Below are 25,922 nucleotides of genomic sequence, written 5' to 3'. Positions count from 1 at the left end.
CTATCCTAAAAATCTATCCTAAATTTCTAGAAACTTTATTATGAGCATGTTAGTTTCACGTTCAATGCCATCAGGGGCCCACATTTCCAAACCCATCAAGTGCACACTCCTCTTGATTTTTTTTTCATTATTAAAATGTTTAAACACAGTTAAATGTAAAGTTAAAAAAAAAAAAAAGACGAAGTCTGTGCCAAAGCTGGTATAAATTCTGAATCAGTTGGGTGTTTTCTTTTTTTTTCTTCTATCCCTTAACTCTTTGCATTCCTAATCATTTTCTTCTTTTATTCCCATGCTCTACTTTAAAGAGGAAATGCTCACCTACTTAATTCTAGGCCAAAATCTTTTCTAAATAAGAAAGATAAGTTGTGTTTCTTAAATACAATTGACTCAGTCTTACTATTTGCATGATTTCTTTCTTTCTCATCCTTCTCCTAACTTGCCTTTATTAGTTTTTTTTTTTTTTTAACAAAAGATTCTTTAAATTCTCGGCACATGAAAAGATGCTCAACATCACTAATCATCAGTGAAATGCAAATCAAAACCACAACAAGATATCACTTCACACCTGTCAGAATGGCTATCATCAAAAGAACACAAATAACAAATATTGGCAAGGATGTGGAGAAAAGGGAACCCTCCTATACTGTTGATGGGAATGTAAATTGGTTCAGCCACTGTGGAAAACAGTATGGACGTTCCTCAAAAAACTAAAAATAGAATTTCCATATGACTCAGCAATTCCATTGCTGGGTATATATCTGAAAAAACCAGAAACACTAATTGGAAAAGATACATGAACCTCAATGTTCATAGCAGCGTTATTTATAATTGCTAAAGTATGGAAGCCCCTAAGTGTTCATCAACAGATGAATGGATAAAGAAGATATGGGGTGTGTGTGTATATATATATATATATATATACACACACACACACACACACACACACACACACACACAATGGAATACTACTCAGCCATAAAGAAGAAGGAAATTTTGCCATTTGCAGCAACATGGATGGACTTGGAGGGCATTGTGCTAAGTGAAATAAATCAGACAGAGAAAGACAAATACTGTATGTCGCATGTAAAAAATACAACAAACTAGTGAATAAAGCAAAAAAGAAGCAGACTCACAGGTATAGAGAACAAACTAGTGGTTACCAGTGGGGAGAGAGAAGGAGGGCAATGTAAGAGTAGAGGATTAAAAACGAGGGTTACTATGGGATTATATGAAATCATGTGTGTGAAACTTCTGAAAATTGTAAATGGCTCCTCTTGATAGACAAGACCCTCCACAACCTGACTTCCGGCTTCAGTTCCCACCACTAACTACCATGGATCCTGCTGCTCTTTTCAGCCCTGACTGACACACTGCTTCATATTTCAGTCATGGCCTGTCCATTCCTTTTCTACTTAGTGAATTCTCTTCCAGTCTTCAAAACCCCATCTTTTCCATGACCATCATTGGACCCCATGAAGAATTTATGATGCATACCTCATTTTATGATGCCCTTCTTTTTTTTTAAAATAAATTTATTTATTTATTTATTTTTGGCTGTGTTGGGTCTTCGTTGCTGCGCGCGGGCTTTCTCTAGTTGCGGTGAGCAGGGGTTACTCTTCGTTGCGGTGTGCGGGCTTCTCTTGTTGCAGAGCACAGGTTGTAGGTGTGTGGGCCTCAGTAGTTTTGGCATGCAGGCTCAGTAGTTGTGGCTCTCAGGCTCTAGAGTGCCGGCTCAGTAGTTGTGGTGCACAGGCTTAGTTGCTCCGCAGCATGTGGGATCTTCCCAGACCAGGGATCGAACCCGTGTCCCCTGCATTGGCAGGTGGATTCTTAGCCACTGCACCACTAGGGAAGTCCAGTGATGCCATTCTTATATTGTCTGATTTTTGTTTGTTTGTGTTTTAGTCTTTTTTTCTTTTAATTGGAGTATAGTTGCTTTACAATGTTGTGTTAGTTTCTGCTGTACAGCAAAGTGAATCAGTTATACGTATACCTATATCCACTCTTTTAGATTTCCTTCCCATTTTGGTCACCACAGATTATTGAGTAGAGTTCCCTGTGCTATACAGTAGGTTCTCATTAGTTACCTATTTTATACATAGTAGTGTATATATGTCAAGCCCAATCTCCCCATTCACCACCCCCCCTACCCCTTGGTAACCATAAGTTTATTCTCTACATCTGTGATGTGTTTTAGTCTTGCACTGCTAACTTAACTATAATCTCCTTAAGGTGAAAGTTCAGCCTATATGGTTTTTCAGAACATTTTTATGGTGCTGAGCACATAACTGGTTATTTTTCTTCTGACTTAGATGATGCACCAAATATTGTCTCAGCAGCATGGTGCTTATTAAGTGTTGGGCACTGTACCAAGAGCTGAGGCGTGAGGCAGGCACTGTTCACCTCCTCATGGAGAGCATAGTGTGGGGAAGAGTCAGTCCTATGCACACACATTCAGTAAATAGTAGCCAGATTCTTCTTTTAAGGGAGCCTAGGGGAGTGACCATAGCCCAAACTTTAGGTAGTCAGAGCAGGTTTCTCAGAGGAGGTGACCCTCAAGCTAAGAATCCCAGAAAGAATATGAATCAACCATGTGAAATGGGCACTAATTTAATTTTTCAGCTTCCCAAGATGATTGAGCTAAAAGGGATTTGAAATTTTAGCTCTGAGACCCAGAGCTGCACCCTGACTTTCCAAGCATCTCATTTACAATCATGTTCTCCTAACTCTTAGTTTGGTGGGTTTTCCATTAAGACACAAGGTTTTACTCAGTCAAGCTAATGATATGCATAATGCATGCTATTTTCCTAAAGTCGATGAATCCATTCCCTTAATTACACTCCTGGTCAAACATTTGACTTGAAATAAAATGCCCTATATTGAATTCCAGTATTTACTGCAGGTACAATACTATTGTGTAACTACTTGTCTTTGACTTGGATAGAATCTGTAATAATACTTAAGAAGAAGAATGCTACCTTATTAGACATTAAGAAAAAGTTTGTCATCAAAGGAGCAATGGAGAGATAGGACACTATCATTTACTAAATGCACATTATGTGCCAGCCACTAACAAATCTGTTTTACAGTCTTTAAGAACTGTGTTGAGGTAAATACAATAAAGTCCTTTTATAAACGAGAAAACTGAGATTTCAAATAATTTAAGCAACTTACGTCAGGACAAAGAAGACATATTTGAAACTCAAGCTTATATCCATCCAAAGTCCAATGTCTTTCCCTACATCACCTTCTTTACCTAGTTGATTGGTCAGAGAAGTGATCTGTAATCAAGCTCTCCAGACCATACCACGTCCCCCCTTTTCAATATTCTCATATCTCCTTGTACTTCTCCATAAGAAAAATCACCACAGCTTGTATTTTCATATTTATTTCTATACTTCATTGATTAATATCTGCTTCTGCCACTAGATTCCAGGTTCCAAAAGGGCAATACCATTTTTATCCACCACATTTTATGCCCAGGGCATGGAATATTGTTGGCATTTAATAAGTACTTATCAAACAAATGACATTTATACCCTGCAGTCTGAAGCAAGAAACTTGGGAGTGGTTGATCAAAGACACTTCCAATAGGAACAACACAGTCTCAGAGAGGTGAGAGATGTACAAATTGTCTGAGTTGTTTTTGACAACACAATTGTTGTTTATTGGTTTGAAAATATTAAGAAACACTCTAGTAATTTATCACTCATCAATTGTAATAAAAATATATAACATGATAAAAAAACTGTCAACATACGAAGACCTATTTTAAATCTATTAGTATCAGTTTCAAATGAATAGGTATAGCTTTATATAAAATTATTTTAAAGGTATTTTAAAGTTACAAATATTTAAAATCCTCTGGTATTAGTTAAAACTGTATATACACACACTCATATGCTTGACTAGAAATATCAGTATTCAATATAAATTGAATATCAGTATTTCCATAGTGATACAATTCTACATTTGTGTGTGTGTGTGTGTGTGTGTGTGTGTGTGTATAGTTTAATTTTGTTTTTATAAGCCTCCAGATGTAAGCTGATACTGCCTAAAAAAAGTCTTAGGATTATATTAGTGCTAGAGAACTTACATATTAATTATGCTGGGGTCATAATTTTTAACTTAGACTAAAACAGGGATCTACAGAACAGTTTCACCAGTGGTCATATTACTACAAAACATTCAAAGGTAGCCTTAAATAAGCAGATTTAGTTTTTGTTTCATTTGGCCGAGTTCTTTGTCTGATACAGAACAATCTGGTATAATGCAGTGAAACACTGGCTTCATTAGTCTAAATGAGGAGATATTTTTTCCACTTCTGATAAGAAGTGAAATGCTCTGTACAAACTTATTCCATTTCTGCAAAGTGAAGAAAAGAAGAAAAGGGATAAAATAAAGCATTACATAATTTATTTCTTACAGCAACACTTAATGGCAGTATTACTGATCTCATCACATAAATAAGGGAAGCTGAAGCTCAGAGAAGTTCCATAACGTATCCAGTGCACCAGGGCTGGTAAGTGACCCATGCAGGGTGTGTCTCCTCTGGGCCTCAGTTTACACACACATAAGAGAAAAATAATCAGTGCTTGATTTATGTGATAAATTAATAAGTGTGATGCCTCCAGCACAGAGATGGCACTTGGTAGGCGCTCACATAATTATTGAATAAATATTACTTTAATGAGCTAAATTTATTTTTGGAAGCATAGGTAAAACCACTGTGCCCAAGGTGTAAGAATGAAAATTCTCCTTGCCAGGCTAGCCAGCCCATGGGTACGTGTCACTGAGCATTATGGTGGAGCTGGGTGCCCTGAGGGACAGAAGAGTGGCAGCAGGCAGGGATTCAGTCCCCACACAGCTACTCTCTAGAAGGGAGGGAGCAATCCAGTGTACAAGAAGGGGTATCCAATACTCTGAGTAGTAAAAAATGTTGAATTCTATAGGAAGCTTAGAAAGGTAGTCAATACTGTCCATTAAATTTCAATGAACCTCACTTTATCACTAATTCATGAACAATTACCCTGTGATCCAAACTGTCAACAGTTAAGCTTAAATTGACAAGAGGTTCCTTCTTAATTGTTTAAAAGCTCTTTAACTTTTTGGCATGCAGGCTGTACATAGATGAAACAAATATGAAACCCTGAGGAGCACTGAAATGGGCTAGAACTTAATGGCTATTAGTGACGGTTTGGCCCCAAAGGGGACTCTTGGCTTATGAAACGTAATTGTTATTAAAACCGACAATGATCTCGGAAAATCTAATATGTCATGTGACAATTTCTGATTTGGCACCCATGGTGCCTTATTTACAGGATAGTGCCTTAGCTTCTGCAGAGATTAGAAAGGCACTTAGATAATCAAGGAGTTTGAATGGCACCACTTATGTGACTCATGGGCTGCTGGAACAAAGAAAATGAAAACGAAAAACTTAAAATCAGCATGCCAATAGGGGAAATATTAGAGCTGATTAAAAGGCCTTTATTTGATCCACAAATCAAATATTGAAGAAGTCACCTCTCTACAGAAACTGACCAATTCATAAATGATGTGATTCCAAACTTTGTTTATATATTGGTTCAAAGGGCAATCAAAGCATTTGTGGTTCAGACTAGCTGAACCATGTTTTACAATTTAGAGTTTATTTGAAATGCTGTAAGTTTTTAAAAAATGTAAAATAGTAGAAAACAATACTATCACCTAACAGTAATATAACAAAATGGAGAGACCCTCTGGCTGCTGCTGTTCAGAGGGAGATTTCCTTCCATGTGTGAGTCTGTGTACACGTGTGTTCAATGTGTGGATGGTGGTGAGGCGGCAATGTGTCCTCATCCACCCACAAGCTGCCCGTGTACAAAGGATTTCTGTACATCATGTACTGATAACTGGTTTTTCTTGCCTTATAATTTTTCATAGCTTTAATGAGTATTTAGTTAGAATCAAGAGCTTAGACCTGTGCAACACGGTAGCCACTGGCCACATGTGGCTATTGAGCATTTGAAATGGGGACAGTTAGAATTGAGTGAGATATGCTATAAGCAGAAACCACACACTAATGACTTAGTATGAAAAAGGAATGTAAAATATCCCAATAATTTTTATATTGATTACATTGTAAAATGATTGTTTTCTAGATATATTGTATTAAAATGTATTATTAAAATTAATTTTATACATTTCTTTTTTAAAATATGGCTACTAGAAAACTTAAAATTACATAGATAGTTCACATTGTATTTCTATTGGACAGAGCTATCTTACAACATGGGAGCTTAGGAGGTTAGAGGGCTCCAAATAACTCAGAAATACAAAAAGTTTATAATTTTAAAGAAAAACAAGAATGGCTCATCATTAGGGAATGCAAATGAAAACTACAATGAGGTAGCACTTTACATTCATTAGGATGGGTATTATTTAAAAAAAAAAAAAACCCAGAAAATAGCAAGTGTTTGAGAGGATGTGGGAAATTGGAACCCTTGTGCACTATTGGTGGGAATGGAAAATGGTGCAGTTGCTATGGAAAATGGTATGGCAATTCCTCAAAAAATTAGAATTAAATTTAAATTAGAATTACAATATGATACGGCAATTCTACTTGTGAGTATATACACAAAATATTGAAAGCTGGGGCGCAAGTAGATATTTGTACACCCATGTTCACAGCAGCACTATTCACAATATCCAAAAGGTAGAAGCAACCCAAGTGTCCATGACGGATGAATGCATGAACGAAATGTGGTATATCCAAGCAATGGAATATTATTCAGTCTTTTTTAAAAAATTAAATTAAATTAATTAATTTTTTTATACAGCAGGTTCTTATTAGTTATCCATTTTATACATATTAGTGTATATATGTCAATCCCAATCTCCCAATTCATCCCACCACCCGCCCCCCGCCCCGCCATTCAGTCTTAAAATGGAAGGAAATTCTGACACATGCTACAACCATGAATAAACCTTAAAGATACTGTGTTAAGTGAAATGGCCAGTCACAAAAGGTATAATACCATGTGATTCTACTTATATGAGATACGTGGAGTAGTCAAGTTCATAGAGACGGAATGTAGCATCGTGGTTGCCAAGGCCTAGGGGAGGAGAGAATGAGGAGTTACTGTTTAATGAGTACAGAGTTTCAGTTTTTCAACATGAAAAAATTCTGGAGATGGATGGTGGCGATGATTTTGTTTAGAAAAAAATCATTTCGACACTGTTAAAATGGTAAGAAATCATTCTGTCACTGTTAATCATTCTGACACTGTTAAAATAGTCTTTATTCACGACTATTGCAATAGGTGTCAAGACCACTGTAATACGGGAGAGAGATTGGGCTCAACTCTAAACACAGTAGAGAGAGCTGGGAATTTACATCTAAGGAGCGGAGTGGCTGGGGAAGGGGGATGGGGGTGGTGGTGTTCCTGGGTGGAAAATTACTAAAAGGACACATCAAGGATAGGGGATTATTACTATACCACCTTAACAGGATTCTTGCTGAAGGCACACCAGGTGATCAGATATCCAAGGCTGGGCAGTCACTCTAAGCTGATTTATTATGATTTTTGCTACAACTGGGCTAGGCAGGCATGAGGACAAGGCGCAAGGAGGAGACCTAGTGGAGAAGAGCACTCAGAGGAGCCTGATTAGACTCTGGTCAAGGAGAGAGCCTTTGTCAAAAGCACAACAATGTGAATGTACTTCATGCCACAGAGCTGTACACTTAAAAATGGTTAAGTTCGTCAATTTTAGGTTATCATTATTTTCCCACAATAAAAAAATTACCAAAAAAAAAAAAAAAAAATCCCAAGCTATGGCTCATACCTTTCATACTTCTCTTTTTCTCACAATCTAAATTTTGAAAACTTCATTTCCATCACCTAATAAGGTTAAGGACTTTATCCTTAAGACAAAGTCTCTGTCTTATATCAACGTCTTAGTATTTTAAGAAAATTATCTTATTTCTATTGCAAACTTTCTCTTCCAAATTTTGTAGTAATCTTCACTATCCTGGACAATTTCTTCTGAAAATTGTCCAGTTTTACATGGATCTTTCTTTTTTTTTTTGAATTTTATTTTATTTTTTTATACAGCAGGTTGCTATTAGTTATCTATTTTATACATATTAGTGTATATATGTCAATCACAATGTCCCAATTCATCCCCCCCCTCCTCCCCTGCTTTCCCTCCTTGGTGTCCATACATTTGTTCTCTACATCTGTGTCTCTATTTCTGCCTTGCAAACTGGTTCATCTGCACCATTTTTCTAGATGCCACATAAATGCATTAATATACGATATTTGTTTTTCTCTTTCTGACTTTACTCTGTATGACAGTCTCTAGGTCCATCCACGTCTCTACAAATGACCCAATTTCATTCCTTTTTATGGCTGAGTAATATTCCATTGTATATATGTACCACAACTTCTTTATCCATTCGTCTGTCGATGGGCATTTAGGTTGCTTCCATGACCTGGCTATTGTAAGTAGTGCTGCAATGAACATTTATCTTTTTGAATTATGGTTTTCTCTGGGTATATGCCCAGTAGTGGGATTGCTGGATCATATGGTAATTCTATTTTTAGTTTTTTAAAGAACCTCCATGCTGTTCTCCATAGTCGCTGTATCAATTTACACTCCCACCAACAATGCATGAGGGTTCTCTTGTCTCCACACCCTCTCCAGCATTTGTTGTTTGTAGATTTTCTGATGATGCCCATTCTAACTGGTATGAGGTGATACTGCATTGTAGTTTTCATTTGCATTTCTCTAATAATTAGTGATGCTGAGCAGCTTTTCATGTGCCTCTTGGCCATCTGTATGTCTTCTTTGGAGAAATGTCTATTTAGGTCTTCTGCTCATTTTTTGATTGGGTTGTTTGTTTTTCTAATATTGAGCTGCATGAGCTGCTTATATATTTTGGAGATTACTCCATTGTCTGTTGATTTGTTTGCAAATATTTTCTCCCATTCTAAGGGTTGCCTTTTTGTCTTGTTTATAGTTTCCTTTGCTGTGCAAAAGCTTTTAAGTTTCATTAGGTCCCATTTGTTTATTTTTGTTTTTATTAGCATTACTCTAGGAGGTGGGTCAAAAAAGATCTTGCTGTGATTTATGTCAAAGAGTGTTCTTCCTATGTTTTCCTCTAACAGTTTTATAGTGTCACGGTTTTACATTTAGGTCTTTAATCCATTTTGAGTTTATTTTTGTATTGGTGTTAGGGAGTGCTCTAATTTCATTCTTTTATATGTAGCTGTTAAGTTTTCCCAACACCACTTACTGAAGAGACCGTCTTTTCTCCATTGTATATCCTTGCCTCCTTTCTCATAGATTAGTTGACCATAGGTGCATGGGTTTATCTCTGAGCTTTATATTCTGTTCCATTGATCTATATTTCTGCTTTTGTGCCAGTACCATATTGTCTTGATTACTGTAGCTATGTAGTATAGTTTGAAGTCAGGGAGTCTGATTCCTCCAGCTCCGTTTTTTCCCTCAGATTGCTTTGGCTATTCAGGATCTTTTGTGTCTCCATACAAAATTCAAGATTTTTTTGTTCTAGTTTTGTAAAAAATGCCATTGGTAATTTGATAGGGATTGCATTGCATCTGTAGATTGCTTTGGGTAATACAGTCATTTTCATAATACTGATTTTTCCAATACAAGAATATAGTATATCTTTCCATCTGTTTGTGCCATCTTTGATTTCTTTCATCAGTGTCTAATAGTTTTCTGACTACAGGTCTTTTACCTCCTTGGGTAGCTTTATTCCTAGGTATTTTATTCTTTTTGTTGCAATGGTGAATGGGATTGTTTCCTTAATATCTCTTCTGATCTTTCATTTTTAGTGTATAGGGATGCAAGAGATTTCTGTGCCTTAATTTTGTATCCTGCTACTTTACCAAATTAACTGATTAGCTCTAGTTATTTTCTGGTGGCATCTTTAGGATTATCTATGTATAGTGTCATGTCATCTGCAAACAGTGACAGTTTTACTTCTTTTCCAATTTGGATTTCTTTTATTTCTTTTTCTTCTCTGATTGCCATGGCACGGACTTCCAAAACTATGTTGAATAATAGTGGTGAGAGTGGGCATCCTTGTCTTGTTCTTGATCTGAGAGGAAATGCTTTCAGTATTTCACCATTGAGAATGATGTTTGCTGTGGGTTTGTCATATATGGCCTTTCTTATGTTGAGATAAGTTCCCTCTATGCCCACTTTCTGGAGAGTTTTTATCATAAATGGGTGTTGAATTTTGTCAAAAGCTTTTTCTGCATCTATTGAGATAATCATATAATTTTTATTGTTCAATTTGTTAATATGGTGTATCACATTGATTGATTTGTGTATATTGAAGAATCCTTGCATCCCTGGGATAAATCCCACTTGATCATAGTGTATGATCCTTTTAATGTGTTGTTGGATTCTGTTGGCTAGTATTTTGTTGAGGATTTTTGCATCTATATTCATCAGCTACACTGGTCTGTAATTTTCTTTTTTTGTAGTATCTTTTTCTGGTTTTGGTATCAGGGTGATGGTGGCCTCATAAAATGAGTTTGGGAGTGTTCCTTCCTCTGCAATTTTTTGGAAGAGTTTGAGAAGGATGGGTTTTAGCTCTTCTTTAAATGTTTGAGAGAATTCACCTGTGAAGCCATCTGGTCCTGGACTTTTGTTTGTTGGAAGATTTTTAATCACAGTTTCAATTTCATTGCTTGTGATTTGTCTGTTTATATTTTCTATTTCTTCCTGGTTCAGTCTTGGAAGGTTATACATTTCTAAGAATTTGTCCATTTCTTCCAGGTTGTCCATTTTATTGGCATAGAGTTGCTTGTAGTAGTCTATTAGGATGCTTTGTATTTCTGCAGTGTCTGTTGTAACTTTTTTCATTTCTAATATTATTGATTTGAGTCCTCTCCCTCTTTTTTTTTGATGAGTTTGGCTAAAGGTTTATCATTTTGTCTATCTTCTCAAATAACCAGCTTTTAGTTTTATTGATCTTTGCTATTGTTGTCTTTGTTTCTATTTCATTCATTTCTGCTCTGATCTTTATGATTTCTTTCCTTCTACTAACTTTGGGTTTTGTTTGTTCTTCTTTCTCTAGTTCCTTTAGGTGTAATGTTAGATTGTTTATTTGAGTCTTTTCTTGTTTCTTGAGGTAGGATTGTATTGCTATAAACTTCCCTCTTAGAACTGCTTTTGCTGCATCCCATAAGTTTTGGATCATCGTTTTTTTGTTGTCATTTGTCTCTAGGTATTTTTTGATTTTCTCTTTGATTTCTCCAGTGGTCTCTTGGTTATTTAGTAACATATTGTTTAGTCTCCATGTGTTTGTGTTTTTTACGTTTTTTCCCTGTAACTGATTTCTAATCTCATAGCACTGTAGTCAGAAAAGATGCTTGATATGTTTTCAATTTTCTTAAATTTACTGAGGCTTGATTTGTGACCCAAGATGTGATCTCTCCTGGAGAATGTTCCGTGTGTGAAGAAAGTGTAATCTGCTGTTTTCGGATGGAATGTCCTATTAATATCAATTAAATCTATCTGGTCTATTGTGTCATTTAAAGCTTGTGTTTCCTTATTAATTTTCTGTCTGGATGATCTGTCCATTGGTGTAAGTGAGGTGTTAAAGTCCCCCACTATTACTGTGTTACTGTTGATTTCCTCTTTTATAGCTGTTAGCATTTGCCTTATGTATCGAGGTGCTCCTATGTTGGGTGCATATATATTTATAATTGTTATATCTTCTTCTTGCATTGATACATTTATCATTCCAGTGTCTTCCTGTTGATGAGTTCCAGTGTCTTCCTGCTGATGATCATTCAGCAGTTAGTTGTGATTCTGCTGCTCTCGCAAGAGGGTGTGAGTGCATGTCCTTCTACCCCACCATCTTGAACCAATCTCTACATGATCTTTCTGAACACAGTTCTGGATAAGTTGGGCTGATCAGTTCATACTAGAACTGAATTTATTACCTTCAATGTTTTAAATTCCATATTTCTTTTAATACAGCCTTAGTTCCTATTAAGTTTTTTGGTTTGTTTGTTTTTTGATTTGGCAGCCACAGCATGGTGTTGGTTCATACTCAGCAATGTTTTCATGCCTGTTGTTACTAAGCTTCTATTCTGTATGTTGGCAGCTTGATTTTTCAAAACCCTTACACTTCTTCATAAGTTATTTAAAATTACTTTTGTCCATTGTTCTAGAGGGGTGGTGTCCAAAATATTTTGAACAGTGAAACTCTGAGAGACATTGCATAGGAATCTGCAATAAAACTGAAGATGTTCTGAAGGTGGATAATCCCTTTTCCATTCACTACCACTTTTATTGCCTTTGACTCCCCCTCAATGGCCCTTGTGGCATATCTGCAGAAGCTAGGGTTCTGGAAATACAATTGTGTCTTGAGATATCAAGATGTATTTTCTTATTTCTGACATCGTATCAGCTCCCTAAATTCCTTAAGCAACTCACCCTGATTTCAAGAGTCATTGAGAGAAGACGTTATTGACGCAACAGGAGACTTTGTTTATATACTGTATCTTTTAAAAACTATTTCTGACTTTCCCTTTACTTCATATCACTAGGCTTTTTAATGGTCTCTGAACTCCCTGGTAATGAGAAGATCTTTCTGCTGCAGGAAGATTCTAGAATTCTCTAGAAACAAATGAGCTGAAATGGTAGAAAATATTTAGGTGAAGATTGGGAAAAATTGGTCCAAATCCCATCAAAGATATCTTTTAGTTATAAATTATAACATCGATTATAACATTTGCTTTGTCTTGGCTAGAATTTGCTGCTGTATCTGGTCTGGGATGATAGTTTTCCAAAAGTAGCTGAATGAATGAACTACAAGAGCTAATAGTTCTTTCATTGAGTCATTTACTTACTGGCAGAATAAAATCACTGTTCCTTAAAGCTTCAAACTCTTAAGTAGAACTGAGAGTGTTAATAGTGCTGAAATTCTTCGTACTTTTTATAATCCATGGCAAATGAAGTTAGTTCAACTAAATACATATTTATGGAAACTCTTATTGCATCACACTGGCCAAATGGTGGTGATGCTAAGATAAATATGATGTCTCATGCTTTCAAGGAGCTCACAATATAGTGCATGCTGCATTGCTTTGGAACTTGCAAAGAAAATCAGCCTTAGCTAATACAATTAGTATCAAATCTCAAGATGTTCTATAGTCAAAGAATAAAAGTGTTATTAATTCCTTGAGAAAAAGGTCAGATTTTTGATCAACTAGAGGTAATGTCAAACTGCATTTGGATGACAAGTCTACTATTTAGAAATTACTTAGCTGGCTCACTGCTCTACAGAGTAAAACACATTTGTAATCTGTCACAGAAGTTCGGGCTTGGGTCTGGCCATTTAAGTCACTGTGTGTAATGTTGAGGAATGCTTTCCTTAATGGGCATTCCATGACAGCTCACTAGCCAACTCTGGAAGTGTGGAGATATGGAATTAAAATATTGAGAGCTTCTGACCTAGCAATTGTGGGGTTCTTACTGACTCGGAACTTCAGCGGCACACCACACTGATATCTGAAAGGAGTGACTCCAAATACAATAATATAGTTGAGTAATTTGCTTCTAGAAAAACTACACTCCTACTTCAAATTGTTGTGTGACAATAAGAAAAAAAACATTTCTACTATATAGTGGAAAGGAAAAATATCCATTAATGGCCACAATAAAATATAAATGTAACAGATGCTAAAATGTGTAACAGGCTCATTATCCCAAGACATTCAGTGATTAACTAGGCACTTTCCCTTTTGTTATGCAAAAAATGCAGCCGCTTTATTGAACATTATAGGGATTCCTAAGCAAGTAAAAATGAGCATGTCTTTCGGTTAACATGCTGTATAACACCAATCAAATTTTCAGCAGAAGCATAAACATCTTCCATTTAATCATCTCGGCAAAAATTATGCATCTGGTTCAGAACGCAATGCTGCTAGTCCTCTATATAAATCAGGCAAATTTAATGCTTTTCTTTTTTATTTATTCTCTTAAACATAGTTTTATGTCTGGATGCATTATAAATCACTCGAATTTCGATAACTGCTGAAATGTGAATTACATAGTCGTGATGCCCTCTCCAATTTTTAAATATTCACTAAACTTTCCCATTTAATGTTCCTTAATTCTTCTTTTCTGAGATGTTGAGAATCTTAGAAAAAAGGATACGTATTTTATTCATCTTCGTAGCCCTAATACCTAGCCTATAAAATATTAACTACATATTAATATATGTAAATGCATATAAGTACAACTTTGGGCTTTTCAATGACTTCTTTTCCAGGTAAGGTCACAGTGGTGAGATTCCAGAAAGAGGATCATGTGAGAAACGAACTCCCAAGGATTCTGGCCTGACCAGAGCTCAACATCTGGCTCAGGGCAGAGGGAAGGGGAGTTAGCAGATCAGATAGCTTGTGAAACTCAGATTTGAGAAGGAGGAAAGACTCATGAACCTGTTGAGATTTTGAGAAACATCAAGCCCTCATTTGGGCAGCACATTGGGTGAGTGTGGAAGGGGTGAGGCTGCCAGATGAGCTGGGATTGTGAGGGCTCTCATAGGACACTGAGTGTTGTCCTAGAGACAACAAAAGCCATAAAGGATTCCAGAGAAGCGACATGATGAAAGACATTTTGTAAATGGAAATTCACAGTGGAAGATGGATTTGATGCCCTGGACTTCAACACATTGCTCTTAGTACAGCCTTCTGGTACAGCAGAGAATGGTTACATGTTATGTTCCACTTGACAGTGGAAGATAGCTAGCATGTTCCTTCCCAAAATCTATGCTTCAAGCTAAATATCGCATTCCCTCCATCATTCCTTTGTCATTCTGGTTCTCTCAACATCTTGGTTGTTGGCCTTTAGGCATGTTCTCTAGTTTGTCAATGTCTCTTTTGAAACACAGTGCCCACAGCTTAACATAAAAGGCAGAAGTCACAGAGGAAAAGATTGATAAATTTCACCAGACCTAAACTGAAAACAGCTACATATTGAACAAACTCAGCCACAAACCGAAATGTGAGTCTTTGATTACCTGTATCAGAATCACATTTGGGCCTTCTAAGATTCAGACTCCAGAATTCTACCCTGACCTTTTATACCATATTTTTTATGAGCAGTGTTTAGGAATTTGCATTAAACATTTACGTGCATACACATACACACACATGCATGCACACATACACAGCTTCTCCTCACCACACACAGACATGCTAGGTGATTCTTGGGTAGACTCAAGCTTGACAACAGCTGTTGCAAACAATCTTAATAACAAAACTCAGGACAAATATTTATGATACATGTAACAGGAAAAGAAGTAAGATCTTCAATGTGCAAACAGCAATTACAAGCCAATGAGGAAAATAGTAAGCATCCTAATAAAAAGCTGAACAACCAACTTATAAAAAGAATAAATATAAATAGACAATAGAGAAGGAAAAAAATGACCATCTTCACTACATGTCTACCATCCCTTATACTCAATTTCGAAGTAGAAAAGCTCTGAAAATAAAGATATTTCCAGCATTCATACAGCAGTAAAATTTAATCTGACTTGAGCTCATTCGGTGGTAAAACCCATCAAGAAGAGAGGGTATTGATAGTCTCTGTATGTCGTACTTAGTGTGGATAGTCGTGTTTCACTGCAGAGGGATGCAGAAGGTTTTGTTTGTTTATAGTTGGCTGTGCTACCCCAGGCCCCCTGAGGTGGTTGGAGAATGTACAGATCTGTATTATCTTGTTAAAACTCAAAAAGAAATCCAAATTTTAAAAGAGTTGAATTAAAATGATCATGGATAAGTATAATTAAGGAAATGTATATCAAAATGAAATACTCCTTTTTTGCCAGTCAAGTTGGAAACTATTAATACAAATCCAATATTCTTTGCTGTTGAGGGGGATGGTCACCTTCCAGCACTTATTGTGGGAATTATAAATAAAACAACCTCTAGAAGGAAATTAAGTCAAGCATATTAGAAGTCATTATAACATGCAACCCTTTTTACCTAGCAATTCAACTTGTAGGAATTTATCTCAAGAAAATATTCACTGTGTCATGTTCATTGAAGCACCACAAATAGTGATAAAATGGAAACAAATGTTTAACAATAGAGAATCTGTCAATACTGTCACTGTTAAAATTATAATATATTGATTAAAATAATTTTGTGAAAGAACATGTAATAACGTGGAAAATTTTAATAACATTGTGAAGTGAAAAATCAGGTTATAAAGCAATAATAATGTAGAGGATGATTCTGTTTTCAGAAAAAAAATGTAATTATTATCATAAGCTAAAGTCTACAAATAATGATGAATTTATCTGGAATATTATATTATAAATAATTGTATTTCTTCCTTATTCAGCTCTATGCTTTCCAATTTTTTTCAAAAACTTGTAAAGTTTCTGTAATTTAAAAGTCAACACCTGAGAAGTGGAGTTCAAGAGGGTGGAGTAGAAGGACGTGGAGCTCACTTTCCTCCACAAACACATTGAAAATACATCTACATGTGGAACAATTCTCACAGAAAAGCAACTGAAAACTGGCAGATCTCTTACACAACAAAAGCTGCAAGAAAGATTCCCTTACAATTGGGTAGGACCAAAAAAAAAAAACACATCAGGACAGGACCTGTACCCCTGGGAGGGATCTGTGAAAGAGGAAATGTTCCCTTGCTCTGGGAACCCCCATTGCCAGCTGGGGGGGTCTCCTGGGACAGATAGGGAGGTAGACAGGACTGTATTCTGCTCACAGGAGTGTGCGGATGCTGGCTTGCTCACAATCAGGACAGAGAGAGATGGGCACTGATGGCTGTCAGTTGCTGTACTTCCCAGCTGGAAACCAAAGCTGGATGGGGCTGCTGGTATGCACAGTATCTAATCACTGAAACTCAGGCTCCAGTGACAGTCCCTGGGAGAGGACCCAGTCTAGCTGCGCAGAGACAGCCAGAAGGGCCTAGAGTGTGGTCCCCAGCCTCCATTGTTAATGTGCACAGGGTGGAGTGTGGTTCCACTATAGGAGCCCCAATATCACTGCGCACAGGACAGGGCATGGGTCTGCCATTAGAACCCCATTGTCAGCGTGCTCAACAGGGCATGGCTCCAGTGGCAGTAGGCTTTGTGATGTCACACAGGATGGAGCAGGGCTGACACCTGAGCCTGTCATTAGCTCTACCACAGTGGGGACGGGTCCGAGGGCAGGTCCAGCAGCAGCAGACTTTGTTGGTTTGCACACCAAGTGATGGGCAGCATCACAGAATTCCACGTCCCACAGACAGACCCTGTGGAAGAGTACTCAGCCATTCCTTTCCCCACAAGAGCACTCCAGTCTCACCTACCTCACACTGAAGCTTGGAGCCAGATCTGGGAGCTTCTATTCCAACTGGGGAGCTGATCCTACCCCCAACAGAGCTATGACAGCCACAGAACAAAGAGTGCCCAACATCCAGTGCAGGCTCTGGTCACCACAACACAAGTCACACCCCCTATCAAGGGGATAACAGCCAGCACACACTGAGGAAAGACATGGCTGGCATCCATACCAAAAACACCCCTCACACCAAAAATATTGGACTCACACAGTCTACACAGGGATACTCCCACCTAAAAACAGTCCTTCAAGACCACAGTAGATAACTGTTTCTCCTAAACTCACAGAGACAGAGAAACTTATGTAAAATGAAAAAAGCAGAGGAACTACTCCCAATCAAAAGAGCAGGAGAACTTCCCTGAGAGAACAAAGAGTGAAACAGACCTCACCAGTCTACTAGACCCCAATTTTAAAAAGGAGGTAATAAAAATGCTAAAGGAATTAAGGAAGATTATGGATAAATGCAGATCACTGTAACAAGAAACTAGAAACTATAAAGAGGGATGAATAAAAATTAGATAACTCAATTGCCAAGATAAAAATTGAGCTAAAATCAATGACTAGCAGACTAAATAATGCAGAAGGATGAATAAGTGATCTGGAAGATAGAATAATGGAAATCACCCAATCAGAACAGCAGACAGAAAGACAAATTAGAAAAAAAGAAAGCAACATATGAGAGCTGTGGGACAATATAAATCGTGCCGATCTATGCATAATAGGGGCTCCAGAAGGAGAAGAAAGAGAAAAGAGGGTCAAAAATGCATTTGAAGAAATTATGGTTGAAAACTTAACAAAATTCCATCCTTCTAGGTACTGGAAGCACATACTGTCCCAAACAAGATGAACCCAAACAGATGCACACCAAGACATATCATAATTAAAATGGCAAAAGTAAAAGATAAAGAAAGGGGACTTCCCTGGTGGTCCAGTGGTTAAGACTCCATGCTCCCAATGCAGGGGGCCTGGGTTCTATCCCTGGTCAAGAAACTAAGATCCCACACACTGCAACTAAGCCCATGTGCCACAACAAGAGGAGCCCACATGCCACAGTGAAGACACGACACAGCCAAAATAAATTAATTAATTAATTAATTAAAAAAAATAAACATAGAGGATTCTACAACAAGAACCTACATCATAGCACAGGGAATGCTACTCAATACTCTGTAATAACCTATATGGGAAAAGAATCTGAAAAAGGATAGATATATGTATAACTTAATCACTTTGCTGTACACCTGAAACTAACACAACATTGTAAATCAACTATGTTCTAGTATAAAATAAAAGTTAAAAAAATACATAAATAAAAACAAGCAAAAAAGAGAAAGGATTCTAAAGGCAGCAAGAGAAAACAAAAAGTCAGTTATCAGGGAACCCCCATGAGGCTATTTGCTGATTTCTATACAGAAACTTTGCAGGCCAGAAGGGAGTGGCAGGATATATTCAAGGTCCTGAAAGGGAAAAACCTGCAACCTAGGATACTCTACCCAGCAATAACATCATTTAGAATATAAGGAGAAACTAAGAATTTCTCAGACAAGCAAAAACTAAAAGAACACAGCAATACTAAACCTACCCTAAAAGAAATATTGAAAGGTCTTCTCGAAATAGAAAATAAGCAAGAATCTATAGGAAAGGGAAGAAGACAGTAGGAAAGGCAAATATATAAAAGGATTGAGGGACTTCCCTAGTGGTGCAGTGGTTAAGAATCTGCCTGCCAGGGCTTCCCTGGTGGCGCAGTGGTTGAGAATCTGCCTGCTAATGCAGGGGACATGGGTTCGCACCCTGGTCTGGGAAGATCCCACATGCCGCGGAGCAACTAGACCCGTGAGCCGCAACTACTGAGCCTGCGCGTCTGGAGCCTGTGCTCCGCAACAAGAAAGGCCACGATAGTGAGAGGCCCGCGCACCGCGATGAAGAGTGGCCCCCGCTTGCCGCAACTAGAGAAAGCCCTAGAACAGAAACAAAGACCCAACATAGCAATCAATCAATCAATCAATCAATAAAATAAATCTTTAAAAAAAAAAAAGAATCCGCCTGCCAATGCAGGGGACATGGGTTTGAGCCCTGGTCCAGGAAGATCCCTCATATGGCAGAGCAACTAAGCCCATGTGCCACAACTACTGAGCCTGTGCTCTAGAGCTCGCAAGCCACAATTACTGAGCCTGCTTGCCACAACTACTGAAGCCCTCGCACCTAGAGCCCGTGCTCTGCAACAAGAGAAGCCACCGCAGTGAGAAGCCTGCACACCGCAATGAAGAGTAGCCCTCGCTTGCTGCAACTAGAGAAAGCCCACACACAACAATGAAGACCCAACACAGCCAAAAATAAATAAATAAATAAATTTTTAAAAAACGGATTGAAGATCACTTAAATGTCATACATAGATTAAAACAATCAAAAAATTGTGTAAAAGCAATTATAACTATAATTAACAGCAAAAGGATAAACATGAAGATATAAAATAGGACATCAAAATCACAAAATGTAGGGGCAAGGAGTAAAAAATATAGATCTTTGAGAATGTGTTTGAACTCACATGACTATCAGTCTAAAGCAAGTAGATATACTTATGTGTTAACATACTTGAAAATCAGGGTAACCACAAATCATAAATGTACAATAGATTCACAAAAATGCAAAAGAAAGGAACTTAAGCATAATACAAAATAAAACCATCAAACCACAAAAGGAAAAAAAAGAAGAAAAAAACAAAGAACAACGACAAAATCAACTGGAAAACAATGTTTAAAATGACAAGAAATACATACTTATCAATAATTACTTTAAATGTCAATGGACAAAATGTTTCAATAAAAAGACACAGAGTGGCAGATTGGATTAAAAAAGCAAGACCTTGCAATATGCTGCCTATAAGAGACTCACCTTAGAGCAAAAGACATGCATAGATTGAAAGTGAGGGGATTAAAAAGGTTTTTCATGCAAATGGAAATGACTAAAAAAACAGGGGTAGCAATACTCATATCAGACAAAATAGACTTTAAAATAAAGTTCACAAAGGCATAGAAGGACACTATATAATGATACAAGAAGAGAGTATTACACTTGTTAACATATATGTACCCAATATAGGAGCACCCAAATATATAAAACAAATACTAACAGACTCAAAGGAAAAATTGACAGGAATACAATAATAAGTAAGAGACTTTAATACCCCACTGACATCAATGGACAGATCTTCCAGACAGAAAATCAATAAGGCAGCAGAGATCCTAAATGACACAATAGAACAGTGGGACTTGATATCTATATGCCACTACATCCAAAAAAACCCCAGAATACAGATTTTTTTCAACTGGGCATGGAACATTCTCTAGCATTGACCACATACTAGGGCACAAAACAAGCCTCAATGAATTTAAGAGGGTAGAAATTATTTCAAGCATCTTTTCTGAACACAATGGTGTGAAACTAGAAATCAACTGCAGAAAAAAAACAAGAAAAAAAAAATGATTACATGGAGACTAAACAACATGCTACTAAAAATCCAATGGGTCATTGATGAAATCAAAGAGGAAATCAGAAAATACCTTGAGACAAATGACAATGAAAACACAACCATACAAAATCTATGGGATGCAAAAAAAGCAGTTTTTAGAGGGAAGTTCATAGTGATAACAGGATTTCCTCAAGAAACAAGAAAAATTTCAAATAAACAACCTACCCTACCACCAAAAATAATTAGAAAAAGAGGAACAAAAAAGCCCAAGCAGAAGGAAGGCTATAATAAAGATCAGAAAGGAAATAAATAAAATAGAGATCAAAAAACAGTAGAAAAGATCAAGAAAACCAAGAGCTGATATTTTGAAAAGAAAAACAAATTGACAAATGTCTAGCCAGGCTCACCAAGAAGAAAATAGAGAGGACCCAAATAAACAAACTAAAAATGAAAGAGGAGAAATAACAATCAATACCAGAGAAATATAAAAAATGATAAGAGAATACTATGAACAACTATATGGCAACAAATTGGACAACCTAGAAGAAAAGGACACGTTTCTAGAAACATACAGCTTGCCAAGACTGAGTCAAGAAGAAACAGATAATTTGAACATACTGATAACTGGAAGTGAAATAGGATCTGTAATTAAAAAAAAAAAAAAGCTCCTTGCATACAAAAGTCCAGAACCAGATGGCTTCACTGGGAAACTCTACCAAACATACAAAGAAGAACTTATACCTATCCTTCTCAAAGTACTCCAAAAGACTGAAGAGGAGGGAACACTCCCAAAGTCATTCTATGAAGCCACCACCACCCTGATACAAAAACCAAACAAACACACTACAAAAAAGCAAAATTACAAGCCAATATCTTTGGTGAATATAAATGCAAAAATCCTCAACAAAATATTAGCAAGCTGAATTCAACAATACGTAAAAAGGATCATACACCACGATCAAGTGGGATTCATTCCAGGGTCGCAAGGATGGTTCCACATATGCAAATCAACCAATGTGATACAGCACATTAACAAAAGGAATGACAAAACCCACATCATCTCAATAGATGCAGAAAAAGCATTTGGTAAAATTCAACATCCATTCATGATAAAAAGTCTCACCAAAGTGGGTATAGAGAGAACGTATCCCAACATAATAAAAGCCATTTATGACAAACCCACAGCCAGCATACTCAACAGTGAAAAGCTGAAAGCCTTTCTGCCACTAACACAATACTGGAAATCAACTATACTTCAATTTAAAGGAAGTTAATAATACATTTTTAATATAGTACCCCAAACTCAACACAATTCTGCTGAAATGTTCTGACCATGATAAAATAACATGGGGCTATTACCTCTTTTACCCTGGATACTTCTATTAGTACAGTCCAAGTTGACATAATAAAAGATGAATTAACAATATGTTTATAATTTGGTATACTACAAACAGGCTTTCATATAAGGCATAATCATGATAGTGATAAAGACAGTCATAGTAATAACAATAAAACATCATAGGGAAAGAAATCTAATGACATTACAGGCAACGAGAAGCTATGTTGCCAAAAACACTTCTCCACAGAGGTCCTTTCTTATGTCTCCCCTCCTTTTTCTTCCATAATGACAGGAATGGCTGAAGGATGTGAAAATATAAAACTCTAATTTTAAAAGATGGGGGTAAGGAGGTACTACCTCAAAATAGGAGTTCGAGATAATACGGGTATTTTCCTTTTCTCTCTAAACATCTTTGAGATTACTGACCTTACACAAAAAAGGGGTAGAGAAAGAGGATGTGCAGCCAGGCATGGAATAATACAGAGTGTAACACAAATAGCTCCTTTATGGTTCCAGAGCACAGCAAAAGTCAGAGGCTTTCAATTCATTTATAGGACTAAAGTAAAGAGGATAAAAATTAGCAGGAAAAAAGGTGACACACATCTCACTTAGAAGTACATTTGCAAAACTGATTCAGTGGTTTATTATAAATAATGCACTGTCACAAAGTGGGATATACTCTAGTGATGTAAGGATGGGTCAAAGTAAGAAATCTATTCTCACAGTTTATTATATTAAGAGTTCAAAGTGTAAAACATACTAAAAGAAAACACATCTGTGATAATCTCCCATGATATTGAAAAGCTGCTTTATTTTATAAAAATTCACCATAAATTCCTGATAAAACTTAGAAAACACTTTTCTTAATGTGTTAGACACCAACAGCAAAAATGAAACTTAATGGTCAAATGAACGTGTAAGGAAAAAAACCTAGAACCTTAATAATAAAATAGGATCACTTTGTCCCAGCTTACCCTTCCCCCTCCATGTGTGCTCAAGTCCATTCTCTACATCTGCATCTTTATTCTTGTCCTGCCCCTAGGTTCTTCAGAACTTTTTGTTTGTTTGTTTTTAGATTTCATATATATGTGTTAGCATATGGTATTTGTTTTTCTCTTTCTGACTTACTTCACTCTGTATGACAGTCTCTATGTCCATCCACCTCACTACAAATAACTCAATTTTGTTTCTTTTTATGGCTGAGTAATATTCCATTGTATATATGTGCCACATCATCTTTATCCATTCATCTGTTGATGAACACGTAGGTTGCTTCCATGTCCTGGCTATTGTAAATAGAGCTGCAATGAACACTGTGGTACATGACTCTTTTTGAATTATGGTTTTCTCAAGGTATATGCCCAGTAGTGGGATTGCTGGGTGAAAGAATGGCATGGACATACATACACTACCAAATGCAAAATAGATAGCTAGTGGGAAGCAGCCACATAGCACAGGGAGATCAGCTTGGTGCTTTGTGTCCACCTAGAGGGGTGGGATAGGGAGGATGGGAGAGAGGGAGACGCGAGAGGGAAGAGATATGGGGATATAAGTATATGTATAGCTGATTCACTTTGTTATAAAGCAGAAACTAACACACCATTGTAAAGCAATTATACTCCAATAAAGATGTTTAAAAAAAAAAAGATAAATAATAAAATAGGATCAGCTCATGAGCTGGATGTTCATAAAGCAATTTTAATATCCATCAAATATCTAGCAGAAGGAAATAAACTCTAACTAACAATGAAAAAATTGAAACACAGTAAGATATTTTTGACCTTTGGACTAGCAAAAGGTTTAAAAGATCAATAATACCCAATATTAGCAAAGATGTGGAGAAAGATATATTAGTTTCCTATTACTGCTATAAAAAGTTACTACAAACTTGGTGCCTTAAAACAACACAAATTTGTTATCTTATAGTTTTGGAGGTCAAAATTTCAAAATGGTTCGTATGGAGCTAAAATCAAGGTGTTGGAAGGGCTGTCTTTGTTCTGGAAGCTCTAGGAAAAATCCATGTCCTTGCCCTTTTCTGATTCTAGATGCTGCCTGCATTGCTTGGCTAATTGGCCCTCTTCCTTTATCTGCAAAGCCAGCAGTGTTGGGCCAAGTCTTTTTCATGTTACCATGTCTCTGGTTCTGCCTCCCCTTTCCTCTTTTAAAGACCTTTATAATTACATTGGGCCCTCCTGGGTGTTCTAGGAAAATCTCCCTATTTTAAGGTCAGCTGACTGGAAACGTTAATTCCAGTGCAAACTTAACTTCCCTTTTCCATATACTTTAACATATTTGGAGGTTCCAAGGATTAGGATGTGAATATCTTTGTGTGTGTGCGTGTGCATGTGTGTGTGTGTGCAGTGGTGGGAGGGCATTATTCTGCCTACCATGCCAGGTATTTTTAGTCACTGTTGGTAGTGTATATATTGTCATAATCTTTCTGGCAGATTGGCTTTAAAATATCCCTGAAGCTTACTGTGCATCATGGGACTATGTTTGTATATTAATTCGATTTACAAATTCCCTATAGCACAGCTTTAAAACAGATCTCAAAAGAAGTATTGAAAATATTTACACTGGCCCACCTCCATCAAGTTTGGTGGTGGATGATCTACCCTTTCTGACTTCATAAGCAAGTTACAATCATTCAGAGATGGAAATAATTGTCTAAAACATTCAAAAACACATCAGACTTATTCTTACTGCGAGATGAGGAAGTCAGAAAGCCATTTTAGTGGTGAGATGAAGTGTCTCATGAATTTGAACAGAAAGAGTGAGACTGCTAAACACTCTAGATCTTTGAGAATTAATAATTTAAAAAAGAAGTTCCATTATTCATTTAAGAATTTATCTCATTGGGACCATCTCAGAAAACACACATTGTATTATCAAGAGAACTCTAGAGGTCAAACAGAAAATGTTCTTGAGCTGCTAACCATACAAATGCAGAAAGAACTAACACCTGGACCATGCTGAGGATGATAGGTTTAGTGTCTTCTCCATGACAAGGCTTGTCTGGTAAACATCATCAACTTATTTTATTCTAATCAAATTATGTCTTTTTTATAGTTCATTGTCCTCCAGATCATATGGCTAGAGATTTTTCCAGTTAGAACATCTTATATTATTAGAATCCCTTTTTCAAGTTCTCTCACTTTACCTTGTTAAAATCTACAAATTTTTTCCTCTCTTCATCAAAATAAACCATAACTTTTTATAACTGTATTATAAAAATTTAGTAAATATATATTTAAATGTATATCTGTCACTAAGTTTGAACCTTTGAGTGATTCTATATTAAGATACAAAACAGACTGATGTTATTATTAATATTACATAGTTCTGAGTTGAAAATAGATGGTTGCTATTTTTATAAATTAATAAAGTATCATGGACTCTCTATGACTGAATTTAGGATTATGAGCTTTTAAAGTTTTAAAGTGTTAATTCATTTGGTGTAGTTTTCTCACCCATAATAATAGACGGTTTTACTCCTAATGTGAAAGTCAGTTGTAGTTCTCCATCACTCCATCCATAAGGAAGCCCTTCTGGGGGAGTCACCATGTCTCTCCTAACAACAGTGACAGGGTAAATCAAGGCTCAGTCATAATATTCTTACCTCTTTTCCTTCTTTCAGGGATTAGGAAAAATATAGCAGGTCTGTCATGCTCAGAATCTCTTTCTGATGACTTTTCAATCAGGACTTTTCTAGCCTGTTTCATATTAC

At 36.7% G+C, this 25,922-nt stretch overlaps 1 protein-coding gene across 12 annotated transcripts in view; it reads right to left on the bottom strand.

Annotated features, from left to right (window-relative positions):
- Positions 1–25,922, bottom strand: part of TMEM117 (transmembrane protein 117) — a 528,035-nt gene that overhangs the window by 58,126 nt on the left and 443,987 nt on the right. The window contains exon 7 of one of the 12 annotated variants that reach the window (XM_059935712.1): positions 6,950–7,094. The exons of the other annotated variants lie outside the window; for them this stretch is intronic. Within the exon in view, the coding sequence (XP_059791695.1) occupies positions 7,026–7,094 (69 nt within the window). The 3' untranslated portion in view covers positions 6,950–7,025. Of the gene's footprint in view, positions 1–6,949; positions 7,095–25,922 lie in introns of those variants that run through there. 12 annotated transcript variants of the gene reach the window in all.

Source organism: Balaenoptera ricei, chromosome 10 (assembly GCF_028023285.1).
Source record: "Balaenoptera ricei isolate mBalRic1 chromosome 10, mBalRic1.hap2, whole genome shotgun sequence".
Taxonomy (NCBI): domain Eukaryota; kingdom Metazoa; phylum Chordata; class Mammalia; order Artiodactyla; family Balaenopteridae; genus Balaenoptera; species Balaenoptera ricei.
This window is presented reverse-complemented; position numbering and strand designations above follow the sequence as displayed.